Here is a 19,001-nt window from a genome sequence, read left to right on the forward strand (position 1 = left end):
TATGTCCTCAAGTAAACGAGAATAACCTCACCGTTTTCGGAACTCTCGACTGTCTAAACCTCAATATCTACGTCCCCAGAACCTCACACAAGAAGGCTGTTCTAGTCTGGATATACGGAGGGTATTTCCAAAGAGGTTCCGCTTTAAAAAAACATTACGGACCTCGGTATTTAGTCCGGCATGATATTATATTAGTAACGTTTAACTACAGGCTGGGTCCGTATGGGTTCTTTTGCTTGGATATCAAGGAGGTCCCCGGAAACCAAGGTAAGCAGTGCTGTTAAGAAGTAACGATTAGCTTAGCCCGTTCTCAGACTCAGCTGATGATACGATTTCACCAATGACACTTTAAACTGAGTTTAATAAAACTTATTTTTCTGTACGAACACAAACCGATTTCACCAATACCTTTCTAGCAAACGACCTTTCTTCGAACGAACAATAAACATCTAATATAAAGACTCTCCATTGTATCTGTTTCAAACATTACTTTCCAGGTATGAAAGACCAGGTCTTGGCTTTGAGATGGATCAGAGATAATATAGAAGCCTTCGGAGGTGATAAAGAAAGAATAACAGCAGCCGGCTGTAGCTTCGGTGCTGGATCTATTGAACTTCATCTGTCTTCTAACCAAGAAAGACTCTTCAATCAGGCCATTATAGAAAGTGGTTCACGAGATATGAATGGTGCTATGGGTGCAGCAAATCGTTCGTATCCATTTATATTAGCTAGACATTTTGGGTATAATGCAACAGATTTAACAAAGGCTTTAGATTTCCTGGCCAAGCTAGATCCACTAGAACTTGCTAAAGCATCTTCAGAACTCTTCGACAAATATCCAGTTTGCATTGAAAAAGAATTTGATGGTGTTGAAAGCTTTATATCACATCGAGATTTTAATGCAACGAAAATTGATTCTACGAATATTGTGATTGGTTACACGAAGCAAGAGATGTTAATGGATTACATCGGTATAGAGCCCGAAGTCTATTTTACACAAGTAGACATTTTTAATGAAACTCTAAAATATTTTAATGTAGATGACCTACAAAACATTTCGGAAATAATGCGTCGTTTTTACATCGGGTATGAAGACATTAGTGTAAACGTTAGAGAAAACCTAATTGATTTTTTTTCCGACGTTGCTTTGGTCCATTTTATTTGGCGAGACATAAATAAATTGATAGATTATGGCGCTAATATCTATCACTACATATTCTCGTATGTTGGCAAGAGGAATTTCAACACGGGCAGGAATAATATAACGTGCACTGGAGCGACTCACGCTGACGAGCTAGGATATATATTTGATATGGATGTGTTCGCTACTGATATTGATAGAAGGGATTCTATCATGCGAGATAGAATGACTACAATGTGGACCAACTTTGTCAAATACGGGTAAGAAACGTAAATCCTTTATTTTTTTAAGGATAAGAGTACATACGACTGATACGATTATTGTGCTGCAAAGGGTGCTGTACGTTCGTTCAAATAATTACTTATAAATTAAAATAAGGAATTGGCAGGAATATAATATAAAAATTTGTTGTTCTTATAAATCGGCTAAGTCGAGACACAAACATTTTCGGTAGGCGAAATAAATGCTTTTACAAAAGGATCGCAGAAAATTATTAAAATACACGTGGTGTAAAATTGCAAAAGAATTGTTTAAAAAGTAAGTAAATTGTTTAAAAGTTATTTATACAATAGACATTGAATTTTAAGATTTTTATGTTTCAAATTACAAAATATTACAACATTGGAGAGAAAATATAATAAAAGCGAATTCGTCATTATATATTGTTCATATAAATATGTGCTCCCTACGTAAACATTTCAACGAGCTAGTAAATTTATTAAACCCTTGCCTATCTAGCCTAGACATATGTTTATCGGAGGTAAATATTAGAAAAGACGAAACATTCATGTACAATATAGATTTACTATGTATTCGAACACAATAAAAAATAGAAGAGAAGTGGGTATTGACATGTTTTAAAAAATAGTATATCATTTCTACCTGAAACCGTGCATTGTTCATCATTTGAAACTATATACGGTCAAATAACTGTTAGCGAATCTTGTTATACTACAAAATTAATGGTCATATACAGACCATGAACAAATACAAATTCATTACGGAAATCAGAAGAACAATTCACTGTATTTCTAAACCAAAAAAAAAAAATCCAATTGGTGACTGCAATATTAACATCCTTCAAAGCGAGCTTAACTCGACCGCAAATGAATACTTAAACACGCCATTGTTGCGGGTCGCCGGCAGGCGTCCTGCCTCGACCATATATTTGTGCGAACTGCGACAGCCGCTTCACTAATCACTATACTCATATACTGTAATGAGTGAGGTGGTCGATCACTATTAAGGCTGGGCGCAATCGCTCGGAAACCGGATTATGTTTCATGATTAGGAATTCAGATTCGGAATCCAGTGAGACTAGCGCAAACGTCCGGTTTTTTGTTCGGATTTTTTACGACCAGTATGAATAGAGACGCTTGCGAAAGCACATGCAAGTATTATCATGGACGACAAAGACGAATTTATTATTATTTCACTTTTATTGGCGCTAAACAAGAAGACGAGGAATCGTCGTTACTGGATACCATAAAATGCCAAGGATATTGTTCGACCGCCATTATTTAATTTTCCGCTTCACACATTTTGTTACCCACGACGAGTCTACAGATGTCCACTCGCTACAAAGCTCGCGCGAATCTGAATTGAAATTTCCGTGCGTGTGCGGCGGTTGAGCCGAAATGTACGCGAGAGCTGCGTTCGGGATGACGTCATTACGTTTTTTCCGTACTTACAAACCGAACGCACCGAAACGAACATTTGTTTTTTTTTCCAATCGGAATCAATAATAATAATAATGTGCGCCTCGTTGAATATTTTTTATGTAATTAGAACATTCAGGTTTCCGAATCTGAATTCCTGATCAGGAAATCTAATCCGGTTTCCAAACGTTTGTGGCCAGCCTTAATTGGACTTATGATAAACGTTCCGAAACAGGTATGCAACACGACAGCTCCTTATCTTGTTTACAATAACAAACAAATAGCAAGCAAAATACAGGATTTTCAGTGGTTAGAACTGCTACATTGTAATATTAGTACTGAAATATATCATAAAATAGGTGAAATCTTTTGTGATATATATGACTCTTCAAAAACGCATACCAACAATAGAAAGAGACGTGAAACCAAGGAGCCCAAAAATATAATGGAATACAGAGATATACTTTTTAGGCAATGGAAAGCTCAACCAGATAACAATCTACTTAGAGTTAAGAATAATAAATATAGAAATAAATGACAAAAAGCCATTGAAAAAAGTCCGTTGAATGCTGTAAGAATGATATGCGTAAAATATGGAAAGAAATGAACAGCTGGCTAGGTAAAAACAATTTATCTGTAGATAGTGTAATAGAAAAATATATGGGTAAAAATGTAACACCCAAAACTATAGGTATGTAATAAATTCTGTGATACTTGCATAAATGTTATAGGTAAAATAAAACATAAATGTCAACACAAGTTTTTATAAGGCAAACATATATTAAGGAATCGGACATTCGTTTTAGATACCAAAAAGTGACTGCGTTTGGAGTAGAGGTAGATGGTATAAGGGTTAGGGATATTAAATTAATTAAAAAAGACATATCTCAGGTTATAGCTCATTTTATCAATCTATATTAAGAAAGGAATTTACCCAGAAGATTTAAAACTGTCATTAATTAAACCAATTCACAAACAAGGACTACATACAGACTATACAAATTACAGACCCATTGCAATTCTAAATACAATAAACAAAATTACAGAGAAAGTCATTGTCAGCCAATTAGTAGCATTTCTGGAAAATAATAAAATTATATCGAACATACAATATGGATTCAGACCAAATAGAAGAACAACAACAGCGCTCAATTTATTTACTAATGATGTTAATACTTATTTAAACGAAAAACAATTGGTGGTAGCTATTTTTATGGATTTTAAAAAGGCTTTTGACACGCTGGAGCACGTCGCCTTATTGCAGTCTATAGATGAGTGCGATATAAGAGTGCCTATTAAAATCTGGTTCCAAAACTATTTCAAAAACAGGCTACTTAATTTCCTTAAATGTCTTTGGGGCAGAGAGTGATGCAGGAACAGTATTATATGGTGTTCCAACTGGCTCCATATTTGGTCCGATAGGATATATTATTCATGTCAACAGTATGAGCAAAGTTATAAAAATTTTTAAAGCATATATGTATGCTGATGACACATTTTTATTGTATAGTAGTAGAGACTCAAATATTATTCAAAACATAATGCAACAAGATTTTAATAACATTACTAAATGGGCACATGACAATGAAATTATAATTGATATGCAAAAGACAAAATGTACCTATGCCTATATTCTCACCATATATTCAATATAAAGATTTTAAAATAAAAATATTAGGACATAGTTTCTCTTGTTTGCATAGATCCTCACAAATATGTCAATGTAGTTATTTGAAATAGGTAACGTCATATAAATATCTCTGTTGGTAAAAATTTCTCATGGAATGTACATGTTAACTCAACGTGTTAGAAACTCTAAACAGTATTTAGTAAAATTTATCACTTAAAGTAAAGTAAGTAAGTAAAGAGTAAAAATATTTGTACACCCTGTATCATTCTTTGGCCGAGGCTACGATAAGTTACGGTTTGAGTAGCTATGGACTAACTTTTACTACGAATAAAAATAGAATCAAAACCTTGCAAATGAGAACATTAAAGCTTTTAGTGAACATAAATATAAAAACCAAACTTAACGGGAACTATGAACGCTTGTTTAAGAAATTTCATGCTAATCCAGTTGATAGAAAGGTAAAACTTTTAATGTTAATCCAACAATATCGAGTAAAAAGAGTGCATACCTATTAAACTCGGCTATCTAACAAAAAGAGGCTAGTGGTACCCAAAATATGTAATTATTACGGTATGCGTACCATGCAATGGGTATTACCTACATTAATTAATTAATTTACTACCCATATAGCATCACAATTGTCAAATTACAAAACAAAAAATCAGGTAAAGAACTTATTGCGAAAGTTTTACTTAGCACAATGTCCATAATAAATAGACTTAAGAAATTTTGATAGGGACTAATAAATAGTCACAGAAAAAAACATATTATCAGTTTGATAATTTGCGAAACACGAGAATTACTGCCGACAAACTGCAGGCTTTTGCAGGGACGTTGTGGTGCAGGAATTATTCCACTAATAAAAATTCACTTCAACTGCAGGGTTACTGCAAAATAATCGTATTCTGTTAAATTATTATTATTATAATTGACGTTTTAATTGTAATGACAGCATGGAGTATTGCTGTAATAAAGTTGTAATAAAATAAATAATAAAAAAAGGGGTTTTCGTGCAATTATTTTGCAGGTTTACTGAAATAGATCGAAACCAACATTTGCACTTGAATTTTGGGAAGTTTCAAGTCACATAAATGTATAAGATTGATAAGACCATAGACTAAGAATATAACAGTCATTCTACAGTTTGCTTGTGGCAGAAAGTTATGTGAACACCACACCGTGGAGAAACGCTGCAATTTTTCGGGGACTTATAACATTTATTACTAATATAATTAAGTATATTTATTCAAACAAAAAAAAATTATAACTATATTTAAAATACTATGACTACATAAAATTAAAACTGTTTAGTTAATTAGTAGCCTAGCTTAGTACGCTTCCACGTAATGTGGAAGAATGTGTGTGGAAGAATACTGGCAGCATTTCCGCGTTGGATAGGTAGGCTGATCCGTTGGCCGAGACAGCTCGCAGCGCTTGAGTTTTTAGTAGCCTTATTGAGGCGCGAAGATAGTATTTTTAACATTCTCCACGCCTCTGGGACCCACGGGCTAAATGTCTCGACACCAAACGGTACAAAGATGTATAGCTCACTGAGACCAACATATTTACGACGCTTGCCGTCTTCGGCAGTCGAAGCAGCAGCTCCAGCACCAACTGATGTAACTTGGACATGAGAAGGAGCCAGAGTGTCGACGCAAGTCGCGTCCCACACCAGCGCCCTTCCCCGTGCCCAAGCCGTCATTTCATAAGGACGCTTGCCATCGTGGCGGGTAGCCAATGCCATTTGGCTCTTAAACAGCTGATATATTAAGAGCGGCAAATCCCTGCGGATGACTTCATTAATGTTCGCGTGACGACTGAAACGGCCTGCCGATTTTAGGTAGGATAACCCGTGACGCCCAAGAGCATCTACCTGAACTGACTGATATTAAAACTGATATTGAAACCATAATATAATTGAAATGAAGATTATCATAAGCATAATTAATCTTTGCTTAATTTGGTTCAAATAACCTTACATTTTTACAGAAAACCAATTCCGCATGTTTCTAAGTTACTACCGAAGCAATGGCTTCCTGTGACCAGAGACAAATTGAACTATTTAGAAATAGATGAGGTTATGAAGAACGGCTTCAATCCTGATCACGACAAAATCGCGTTCTGGGATATGTTTTATGCTTACCTCGACTTATGAAGAGTGACTTAATAAATATTTTCTTAATAATTCTTCCATATTTTTATTGATACATCCTGGAATCGATTGCGTAATGCACATTTTTAACAAAGGCCAAATTGGCAGCAATTGTTACACTAGCGCAGTTTTCAAGACATATGCGAATCCAACCATAACTCCAGAACACAATTTTTTTTGTGGAAGACGACGATAAGCGGACGAAGGGTCACCTGCAGGCTTAGCCAAGTTGGCAATCTACAATCGTTAACGAATTAATAGAAACCTAATCAAATATATGGGAATGACGTCACAATAATGTTAAGTCATGTGGTCAAAACCAACAATTAGAAAATTGGTAGCCAAATTAACATCGTTCAAAATGATGGAAAAGAAATGTAATCGCTTCAACATTGTTGATTGCCGATCGTGGACAAGTTACAGTTTTGACAAGCACTAACGAAAGACTAAGTTTTTGTGCAACCACTTAGCGTTCGCCGAGAACTGGCTTCACTGGCGTTTAATTGATCCAGCTATGTTAAGACGGAGTAGTGTTTTGTTTTATAGACTTATTTTGGATTTTTATTTACCACTTCGCATTTAAAACGCGTATGTTACTGGCAATTTGTATATTGTATCCGGTATTGTATACAATACCTAGGCAGGGAATAGAATACCTATAATATGTAGCTTATGTATGAAATATTATGTAATTTATACTTTGTAGTATTCTATACAGTACCGAATTCGCAGCCGGTAATGTATGTAAAAGACAAGACCAAAAGTTACATGATCTGAGTTTCGTATCAAAACGTGAGGAATCATTGAGTTCTGCACTCGTGTGCTGTGTTTGTTGCAAAGAGACAACAGATGCTCATTCGTGTAGAATTTGCAATAGACCCATTAATTTATTTGTGCTTCTCCGGAAAGAAATATTCCAGTGGGTCAGGGATTGGAAATAATACTGTGGTTATAGGAACGGGTCTTTATTTGCGTACAATTTACTGAACTTGCACTTCGCCGGTCTGCTGCTGTTCTTTTTGTCGGCGGCGGTACCTTCAACTTCACTAAACACTAGTTCTCTTCTATCTTCTTCTTCATCTCCTGGATCACTTTCCAATTGTTACTACTTCTTTTTTTTCTTCCCTTTTTTCCTTTACACTTTCGAGTCTGAACTAGAACTGCCGTAGGCCACGCTTGGTACGGCGTACGGCTATTTTGAAAATTTTTCTCGCATTCCATCTTTAAATTTAAATTGTACTAGAAAATTCTTTTAACTAGTTGTATCCTGCTTACACATTTTCCATGCTTTTTTCTCAGTTCGATTTGATCCTGAACTTACTAAAAATTTCCATTAACTTTACAAAATACCCATACTAGTAGGTGATTCGAACCCGGGTCTACAGGCGTCTGACGTAAACATTTTTCCGCTGAGCTACGAGTAATGCTGATGGAGCTGTCGAAATTATCAATGCCTTGAAGTTTGACAACTCTCGTCATATACATTGCTGCATGTATGTCGAAACGTTATTACGCGAAAATAATTTGATAGAGCAAGCTCAAAAAATGTTTAAAACTTCTGAAAAAAATTCCTCCCTAAGCGTTGGGTGCTACTGGATGATTTTCTGTTCGATAGGCAATAGAGGTCGCGGTGATGCTCTCAATATACTAGCTGTAGTATTAAAAAAACCGTTGATTATTTTTATTAATTTTGAACCAAACAAGGCATTCAAGATTCAAGATTCATGTAATTAATTAACAATAGACTTAAATATAATAGTATTTCTATTTGTCAATATTGCTTTAGAATAGGTGTTCCACACAAGACGCAATTTTAGGCCTAACAAAAACTATAGTAAGAGAAGTGGACAAGGGCAATAAATGTCTCGCAGTTTTCCTAGATTTAAAAAAGGCTTTTGACACAGTTTCTATTCCCATTCTTGTGCGCAGATTGGAGGGCCTGGGAATTCGTGACGAAGCCGTCTCTCCCCTAGACAGCTACCTAAATGACCGAATACAGGAAGTAAAGGTTGATCTATGTCATAGCACAATGGAAATGTGAAATTTAGCGTACCGCAGGGCAGTGTCCTCGGCCCGACACTCTTTTTAATCTATATTAACGAACTATGTAACCTCCAGATCGACGGGGGAGTATATTCTTATGCTGATGACACAGCCATTGTTTTCTCTGGTATCTCGTGGGAAGCCGTACAGAGGGAAGCTTAGATGGGCCTTCAAAGAGTCAAATTGGCTAAACCAAAATCTATTGTCAATCAATATATCAAAAACAAACTATGTATGTTTCTCTCCACATGACAGATACCAGCCCGTTCAAGACTTCTACATCAGAATCCATTCGTGCTCCAATCCGATTTGACTTGTACTTGTCTCTTCTTAGAAAAGGTTAATTGTACCAAATATCTCGGCATCCTGATTGACCAAAGGTAAAGTTGGCATCCCTAAATCGAACTGGTCATAAGCAGGGTGAGAAATTTCTCTGGATTTTTAAATCTCTGCGGCACGTTATGAATAGCACAGTCCTTAATAAAATATACATCGATTTGACTCAATCAGTGATCACCTACTGCATCCCGGTATGGGGCGGTGCAACAAAGATAAGTCTCCTAGAATTGGAAAGAGCTCGAAGATCACTTCTCAAGGTCTTACTTCAAACCTGATTTACTCTATTTGACTTGTAATCTTTTGACAATTAGGAAACTTTATGTACTAAACATCATTTCAGCCGTCCACAAGTCACTTCTGCTAGATCACGCGAAATTGATCAGTAGAAGAAATGATAAAGTAGCTCCCACCATTACTGTTCGCACTACTTTTGCTGAACGACAGTTTAGCTGTCAATCAGTGTATTTATATAATAAAATAAATCGTGACCTAAATATATATATCCTATGACATTACATCTATGCAGATAAGCTTTAAATTATCAGCTAACATGTCTTGCTTATGATGAAGTGGAAAATCTTATGATCAGACTGACATGACAAACACACGAATTCTATAGATGAACCCAATTAAAGGTTCAAATCCAAACCCACATGCACACACTCACTCACACACACACGCACACACACACACAAAGTTTTCAGACCAGCTCTTTCATTGTTCGATAATTGTAAAATTTGTTTTAAATCATTTCTGTTTATTTCTATATTGTTTATTAAATAAAATGTATCTGCTAAGGAAGTTGCGAGATATGCCAAATACAAGTGTCCTAAGACAACTTACTGGGAAGTCTCAACCACTAAAAATGTATATGTAATCTTTGAAATAAACGAAATTTATTTATTATTCAAGAGAACAGTTTTTCATCAAGAATCACTTACTTAAAAAGGAAGACGTCCCTAGTCTAGAAACGACACTCCGTACAGTTGCGACTTTGCAATCTAAGGGGAAAAGGTCAGGGATTTGTCAAATTTAGTTGCAAAAAAATACTGCTATAATAAAAAGAGTTCTTGTCTTAAAAGTGAGATTTTGTGCACTTCGAAATGTAATAACAGTTGCTCTTGTAAGATCATAAGTATATAAATTTTGATAAGGCACTAGACGTACTTATTATTTATACAGAATTATTTTGTTTCATAAGTTCCTATACTACTTATTTATGTATACAAATTACGTTAATACTTAATACTTAGTTTATTTGTATATTATCAGATAAGATCATTTATTTGTAGTCATGGGTATACATAGAAGTTATGTTACAAGCTAGAGGAAGTTACAAGTAAAAGAAAGGTATTTTTCATAATAAATACTTATAAGGAGAACTCTAATTCGTCATTTTAATAAAGATCGGATTGATTCCGCTCCAAACTTTTTGCGGATGACGTTTCTCTTCTAATACCTGACCTTCAACCATCAATAAAAAAGGACATATAACTTCTTGCGTGCGTACAAAAGTACACCACACAGTTTTTTACAACATCTCGAGATTCTTACAAATATCTATATAATTTATTTTAAAACGTTGCTTGAAAAGGTGCTTAAGGAACTGTCATTATTTATTGATTATCAATTTCATACAATTTGGATAATAATAAACAAATACACAAATAAGTTTATTAATTATTATTGTTAGATAAAATTAACGCAGCCTGAACTGAACTGTTTTTGTTGACATAAAACATGTCCCAGAAAGCTATTGTCTTGTGATGAGGATTATAGCCGTTCTTCATAACCTCGTCGATTTCTAAATAGTTCAATTTGTCTCTGGTCACAGGAAGCCATTGCTTCGGTAGTAACTTAGATACCCGCGGAATTGGTTTTCTGTAACAATGAAAATATTTTATTTATTATATTGTAGGTATGGAGCCAAATGCTATTCTTAAAATTCTCCATACGCTTGGTATTAGTAAAATGTTTGTGTACCGGGATATTAATAGATACAAAGAGACCTCCTCTGTTTGTAACAGAAAAAGATCTAGCCGTCCATGTAGTGTTCGTACGAAAAAGGTGGTCAAAGCAGTGAGGGAAAGAATTCGAAGAAATCCTGTCCGAAAGCTAAATATTTTACCTCGAGAGATGAAGATAGCACCTAGAACCTATTTTATAAAGTGACTTAGACTTGCAGCCTATAAGAGACGTACTGGCCATTTTTTAAGTGATAATTAAAAAAAAAATAGGGTTGTAAAATCGAAACAACTACTGAAGCGGTACGTAAAGGGAGGTCTCAGAAAAATTTGTTAACGAATGAGAAATTTTTTACAATTCAGCAACATTTTCACAGACCAAATGACCGTATTTATGCTCAAAGCTCTTAGGAAGCTTCCCAATTAGTCGATGGAGTGCAACGTGGGCACTATCCGACTTCAGTGCTGGTTAGGTATATTAGGTATGAAGTCTTAGGCTATGAAGGAGTGACTGAGCCATACTTTGTGAAAAAGGTGTCAAAACATCTGCACAAGTGCATCAAAATACCATTATTGACCACCAGTGGGAGACCTTTGCACTGGAAGCCGGCTAGATTGTACGTACCACAACGGGGCCTATTTCAGTCGTGAAGCAGCAATGTGTAAACATTACTGTGTTTCGGTCTGAAGGGTGCCGTAGCTAGTGAAATCAAGGGCAAATGAGAATCAACACCTTATGTCTCATAGTGACGAGCGCAATTATTGTAGTGCCGCTCAGACTTTTTGGGTTTTTCAAGAATCCTGAGCGGCACTGCATTCTAATGGGCACATCAATTACCTTCAGCTGAACGTCCTGCTAGTCTCGTCCCTTATTTTCATCAAAAAAAGGTAGTGAAGCCCCTTAACAACACCATGATCAACAACCAAGAATGGTTCATCCAGCAAGACGCTGCGCCGGGTCATAAAGCTCGGTCTACACAGTCTTTTTTGCAGCAGTTTGGAAACAAACATTTCCGACTTCATCAGAGCTGAAGACCGGCCGTCGTTTAGTCCCGATCATAATCCGCTGGCTTATGATTTATTGTTATTTTTAGAGAGTACGGCTTGCTCTTAACGCCATGATAATTTGGAGTCCTTCAAACAATCCCTACGATTGTCAGTGAAGTTTCCCATAGAAACAGTGCGTGCGTTTATTGATAACTGGCCTCAACGTTTAAAGGACTTCACTGCAGCCAATGGGTACCACTTCGATTAAGCTTAATTATATTTTAAATTGTTTTATATGTATGTACTATAACACACTGTAAAAGTAATAAATGTTATTTGCAATAATAAATTTCCTTCTTCTGTGTTTCAGTATTTATAGCAATACTAAGTATAACAGCCACTATAAAACACACTATTTCATTGATAAGAGTGGCTGTTGAGATTCTTTTATGTTCTTCTAACGAGATCAACTTTGTCGGAATGTAACTCTACGAACACTAAGGAGGGCCGCTTATATGATATGAAGGAGGTAACCAATATCACAAATAGCCTATTAGAGGACTGCCCAAAACCTATCCGAATATTTCGACTTGGGAAGTATAATGCAAAAAAAGACAGTAGCATCAAAGTTTGCTTCGAATCATCCCATACCGTGAAACTGCTACTTCGTAATAAAGATAAATTAAGTAAGAACATAAAAATCTACTAAGATCAAACACCAGCGCAACAAAAATACTTGAAAGATTTGAAAACTGAACTAGCGCAGCGTAAAGCTAATGGGCAAAACAACATCACAATAAAGTATGTCAAGGGTTTACCAAAAATTATTGAAATCAATGATTCAAAAAACTAAATATGACAACCAAACTCAATACCCGCAATGCAAACTCAAACAGTGAAGACACAATGACATATCAAGTAGTTGACACATACCAAAATGTACTTACCTGTAAAACAAGTCTTAACTTTTTCTACGCCAACGTAAGAAGCATATGTAGTCCAGGTAAATTTGACGAACTCATCTGTATCCTACATTCATTTAAAAACTGTATACACATAGGCCTACTAACTGAAACCTGGATAAGGTCGGATACACAAGTACAACAATTTCGAATTCAAAACTATACTCATTACTATAATATCAGACCAGATATCATCGGAGGCGGTGTATCCATATAATATGTGCATAACAACTTAAAACACGACATAACTACATCATTATATGTCAGTGGAAATAACTACCTATCCATATATCTCCACAAATATGCACTCACAGTTGGGGTTGAGTATAAGCCTGGACACACAAACTTTAATGACTTTCTTTGTGACTATCAGGAACAACTTCTAAAACAAAAGAGAACTATTATCTTTGGGACACAAACATCGACTTGTTAAGCTCTGACAGTATAACTAGACGTTACAGTACCATGCTTATGGAATCCGGCTATAAACTGATTAACAAAATTGATCCAAAATACTGTACACGTGAGACTGAAACCACTAGAACAAACATAGACCACATTTCTACAAATCTAAAGAAAGTCAATTTTCATACAGCTATCATTGAGTCATCCTTATCAGACCATAAGAATATTTATACAGAACTAAAAAGAATACGACCACCAATGAAACAAATAGTTCAATACGAGTCTATAGATTTTGCGAAATTGTATAAAACGGTTGAATCGACAATTTTAGAAGTCAATACTCCTGATTGCACACTATTTGATGAGTACATTAAAAAGATGATCTCCGAAAATAAAATATACAAATACAAAACACTTAATCAGCCACAAAATGAATGGATTAACAGACATATATTAGCAGGAATTATTGAAAGAAATAAATTATGGTGTAGACTAAAACAACACCCTAACAATAGTCAACTAGAAAAAGAATTTAAAACAAAAAGAGACAACCTAGCACAAATAATAAGGAAGACAAAAGAAAAATATTGCTACGGAGAATTCTCAAAATTCACAAATAACCCGAAAAAAATGTGGAAATTAATCAATACCCTTTCTAATAACAAAACTGTTAATAGTTGTGCTCCTCCAAACCTAACCTCTGAAAACGGCACTGTTACTACGGACCCAATAGAGGTATGCGAATTTTTCAACAATTTCTTTGCAAATATAGGGACAAATTTGGCTAACAAAATACCTAAACAGTTTCATAATAGTAACACATACACGCTACCCATAGTTAACCACAACACCAAACATCATAATTTGTCTCAATTTACTCCGTGTACTATAAATGAGGTTTTCAAAATTATAGACAACTTAGATCCCAACACGAGTACAGGACTGGATGGTATAAGTACCACAGCCATAAAATGTATCAAAAATCTTATAATAGATAAATTAACTAAATGTCTAAATCAACTTTTGGCTGAAGGTATCTTTCCGGACAGTCTAAAAGTTGCTAGAGTTACCCCACTGTACAAAGCAGGCAATAAATCTAACCCTGGGAACTACCAACCAGTTTCAGTTCTACCAACATTCTCAAAATTTTTTGAAAAAATCATATATAACAGATTAGAGAAATACCTAACTGAGATAAACTTTATATATGATAAACAGTACGGTTTCCGGCAAAAATCAAATACAGTTGGTGCCACCATTGATCTAGTAATCACAATAAAAACCAAAATAGATCAGAGGGAAGTGGCAATAGGAGTCTTTATTGATCTCAAAAAGGCTTTTGATACCGTCAGCCATACCGTGCTCCTAGAAAAACTGCAACACATCGGTATAATAGAAACCGCACACAAAATCCTAGAGTCATACTTAAAAAGTCGGTACCAGATTGTAAAAATTGGAGCTCATCAAAGCAAATCCAAGCTGCTGACATGCGGGGTTCCTCAGGGATCCCTTCTAGCACCTTTATTATTCCTGGTGTACGTAAATAACATACATCAAGCAGGTTTGCAGGGTCATCTTACCCTTTATGCAGACGATACATGACTATTTTACTTCGGAAAAAACTTAGAAGAACTAATGGGAAATGCACAATGATTTAAATATACTGCAAAAGTGGTTTCAATGTAACCTTTTAACTATCAATGCCTCCAAAACATCGTATATGATATTTAGTGCTAAAAAAAAACTACCTAACATTCCTAATCTTACCATCAACGGAGAAGTATTGCAAAAGACTTTTGAAGAAAAATACCTTGGATTGACACTCAATAAACACTTAACATGGAAATCACACCTAATAAATATAAAAAACAAACTTTCATCTCTAGTAGGCTCTCTACACAAAATAGTTCGGTGTATTCCAAAACAAGCTCGACTATTGATATATAATGCCCTAGTTAAGCCACACTTACTCTACCTCATTGAAATATGGGGTAATGCAGGTAAGACTAATATAAAACCAATCCAAACGCTACAAAACCGAATAATAAAAATTTTACATAATTATAACTACTTAACTCCTACAGAAACTATTTACAAAGAAACGAAACTATTGAATATTACTCAACTTTAAAACTACTACACATGCATACTTATATATAAGATAACTCATAGACTCATTCACTCAAATACAACATTCACAAAAAAACGCAATACCAACAAATATGTATTACGTCGCGCCAGACACCTTGTATTACCTAGTATTAGAACCAACTATGGTAAAAATAATATAACATTTGCAGGAGCACAGCTATACAATAAGCTTCCGAAAACTGTTAGAAAAGCGACTTCGCTCAACATCTTCAAAAAAAGGCTGCTATATAATTTACAAATCAATGAATAAAAACATCTTATCATAATAACAATAAACTATATCTTGTAACTTGGACCACCGCCTTAAAAAACCGGAAAGCAGCAATGAGCAAATTCGCCTCTCACTCACTGATTTTATGTTCTCATGTAAGTGACGACAGTCTTAATGAGAAATTAAAGTTCTTTATCAACTTTGTACGATCATATGGTAAATTCAGTTATGTTAAAGAAATATTTATAGCGAAGATTCAAAAGCACTTAACTTAAGCCGACTTGAATAGTTTGTAGTGACTTTGACGTCGCTTTATTATATCTTCTAACGCATTTATCACGGCAAGTGTTGGGAGTTGCTAAATTCCTGGCTGCCACGCCATAGGGACGTCCACTGCAATTCGGGTTCTAATGAACTTTCACCAAGTACAGGTAACCCACGTATAACACGGTAGAGTGGTTTCGCGTTATATGAATCCGTGCTATAGGGCTAACTCATTAAAGCGTTTTTATGACCTCGTAATTCTTAATGATAATAATAATTAATAAATTGACACGTGGGATGTTGATTCTACAATAATTGTCCCAATAGTCGTTTCCGTAAACGGTCAAAGAGCCTCGACCTTCATCTCAGGAGGCTCTCGCTTAATACCTGGATTAAGTCAGTTACAGAAAGCAGCTGTTTTGTGAACGGCAGTTCCTGAGTCTGTCGCCCTAACCACCGGCGGAATTGTCGTGAACTAACACCGGCGGGACTCTATTTTTTATATTTTTATATGGATTTTTTTATAAATATGTAAATGTAGAAAATAAGAAATAATTATAATTAAGAGTATAATAATTAATCACAATTCGTAACAAGTATTTCCAATTATTTATATTTAATACACACTTTTAATAAAATAATTTATTTTGTAATAACACAACTGACACACATCCAAAGGTATGCGATGCTAATGATTAACTGTACATATTATTATAATTTCACAGTACAGAAATATGTATGTAAGATCCCCGCGTTATAATAGTCATTTGAAATCGCGTAATATGAAAACATGCTATAAGAGTACCGCGTTATAGAGAATTACTGTCCAGTCAAACTGTAGAATGATCCTCCTCCAGCCATCAGTAAATCAAAGTATTGTATTTTATTAATTTTAATGTAAAATAACATGTAGCGTATGTTACAAAATTTGAAAGATGCCATCGGAGACCAATCCTTAATCTTCATCATCACTTTATTAGTGTGTGTACTGGTGAGGAAAGATATGTAAGGACGCGGGGAACTGACCTGGTAAATGCTTGTATTTCTCTGCAGCTCCCGGGGGAGACAAATTGGCATTATATAAATCCTTTCCGCTTCGTTTAGTTGGTGTTTGGTGCTTAGGTCACTTATCACTGGGAAGGTTAGTTAGGTGGCTCGTCCGCCATTAAATAACTTGAATTCGCGGTGTCGCGGGTCGCGGAGCGCTGCGTAAGCGTTGAGCGCGTGATCCACCGACGAGTGAGTGGGGTAGTGCACGGGGTGCGGAAGGAGGGACGAGGAAGAAGGGAGTGGAAACGAGAACTTGATAACTGACATTGACGCTAAAAAGTTACAAGTTGGTTCCGAAATGAGCAAATGAAATATGGCGCCAACAATTTGTGTCCCGAGAATTACGCCAAATAACAAAAAAGAATGTTCGTCTACATATTATGCAATGCTCACTTGTACGATTTTATTCTATTATTTCTATTCAGTAAAAAAAAGTAAAACCAAAACTCTTCTATAAAGTCTTACCCGTACTTTGCGAAATTCGTCCACATTGTCGTCATTCTATCGACGATCAGCGAATCATTCTTATCTAAGCGCGCATTAAGCACCGACATATCAAACAAGTATCCTATCTCATCGGCATGACTTGCTCCTCCGAATGTTACATTATTTCTGCTCTTTACAAAATTCCTTTTGCCAGTATAAGCGAAAATGTAATTATAGATATTAGAACCTTTACTGATCAACTTATTCATGTCGCGCCAAACGTAATTGATAATTTGAGCATCTGAATTGAAATTTATCAGTTCATTTCTAACCTTAATACTAACATCTTCATATCCAATGTAAAAATTACGCATTAATCGCGCAACCTCGTGTAAATTTTCTAATTTGAAATATTCTAGCGTCTCATTAAAAATATTTTGTAATTTTACATAGTCTTTGGCCTGTCTTTTTGCGTACTCCATTATCAACTCTTGGCTGTTATAACCAATAATAATATTCATAGCTTGTACTTTTGTTTTATTAAATTCTAGATGTGTTATAAAGTTTTCAACACCTTCAAATTGTTTCTCCATGCAAATTGGATATTCATCGAAAATATCTGAAGATGCTTTAACTACAGTCAATGGATCTAATTTAGCAAGGTTATCTAATGCCTCTGTTAAATCCGTTGTATTATATCCAAAATGTTTTGCTAATATGAATGGGTAGGAACGATTAGCTGAAGCCAGAGCGCCTTTCATATCTGGTGAACCACTTTCTATAATAGCCTGGTTGAAGAGTCTCTCTTGGTTAGAAGACAGATGAAGTTCAATAGATACAGCTCCGGCACTGCATCCAAAAGCTGTAATTCTTTCTTTATCACCTCCGAACGCTGCTATATTATCTCTGATCCATCTGAATGCCATGACCTGATCTTTCATACCTGAAAATGAACAAAAATGACTAGATTAGAATACCGCATCATTCATAAATTTCGGTACATTTTAAATTTTATATTTAATCCCAGAATTGAGGAATAACTTAAAAAAATTACTATTTGTAAATATTTAGTAGAATTAAATTTACTATTTGTAAATATGTTCACAGAAATAAATTGAGACAGAAAAGGTATTCTAACCATATGCTTGAAGATACAGTAATATGAAAAGGTAAAGAAAAGGTAAGTACCAGTGGGAGGCTTCTTTGCACAGGATGTCGGTTACATTATGGCGCCTTTTTCTGCCGTGAAGCAGTAATGTGTAAGCATCACTGTGTTTCAGTATGAAGGGCGCCATAGCTAGTAAAATTGCTGGGCAAATGAGACTTAACATGTTATGTCTCAAGGTGACTGTTGCAGTGCTGCTCGGAATTTTTGGGTTTTACAAGAATCCTGAGCGGCACTGCATGGTAATAGGCAGGGTGTACCAATTGCCATCAGCTGAACTTCCTAATCGTCTCGTCCCTTATTGTTATAAAAAACTAGTATAAGTTCTATAAGTACTATAAGTTTAGGAAAATATGTCATATATTGCTGGCTTGCTTTTCATGGAATAAGATCAGATTCGATCTTTCGTGCCATGAGATGTTAAGTGATCCTCGCATGTACCTTTCTATTAGC

At 35.3% G+C, this 19,001-nt stretch overlaps 2 protein-coding genes across 2 annotated transcripts; one reads left to right on the plus strand and one right to left on the minus strand.

Moving 5' to 3' along the window:
* The first annotated feature begins 482 nt into the window (after nucleotides 1-482).
* Nucleotides 483-1,799, plus strand: LOC126971552 (esterase E4-like). The gene has a single exon (XM_050817852.1). The coding sequence runs from the start codon at nucleotides 500-502 to the stop codon at nucleotides 1,403-1,405; it is 906 nt and encodes a 301-aa protein (XP_050673809.1). The 5' UTR covers nucleotides 483-499; the 3' UTR covers nucleotides 1,406-1,799.
* Nucleotides 1,800-16,501: 14,702 nt separating this feature from the next.
* Nucleotides 16,502-18,352, minus strand: LOC126971453 (juvenile hormone esterase-like). Its single transcript, XM_050817778.1, has one exon. It carries the CDS (start codon nucleotides 18,322-18,324, stop codon nucleotides 17,419-17,421), a length of 906 nt encoding a protein of 301 aa, XP_050673735.1. The 5' UTR covers nucleotides 18,325-18,352; the 3' UTR covers nucleotides 16,502-17,418.
* Nucleotides 18,353-19,001: the final 649 nt, after the last annotated feature.

Source organism: Leptidea sinapis, chromosome 2 (assembly GCF_905404315.1).
Source record: "Leptidea sinapis chromosome 2, ilLepSina1.1, whole genome shotgun sequence".
Taxonomy (NCBI): domain Eukaryota; kingdom Metazoa; phylum Arthropoda; class Insecta; order Lepidoptera; family Pieridae; genus Leptidea; species Leptidea sinapis.

What these genes read in the sequence shown, in the direction of transcription:
- LOC126971453 (XM_050817778.1), bottom strand. Translation starts at nt 18,324, where the DNA reads ATGAAAGATCAGGTCATGGCATTCAGATGGATCAGAGATAATATAGCA.
- LOC126971552 (XM_050817852.1), top strand. Translation starts at nt 500, where the DNA reads ATGAAAGACCAGGTCTTGGCTTTGAGATGGATCAGAGATAATATAGAA.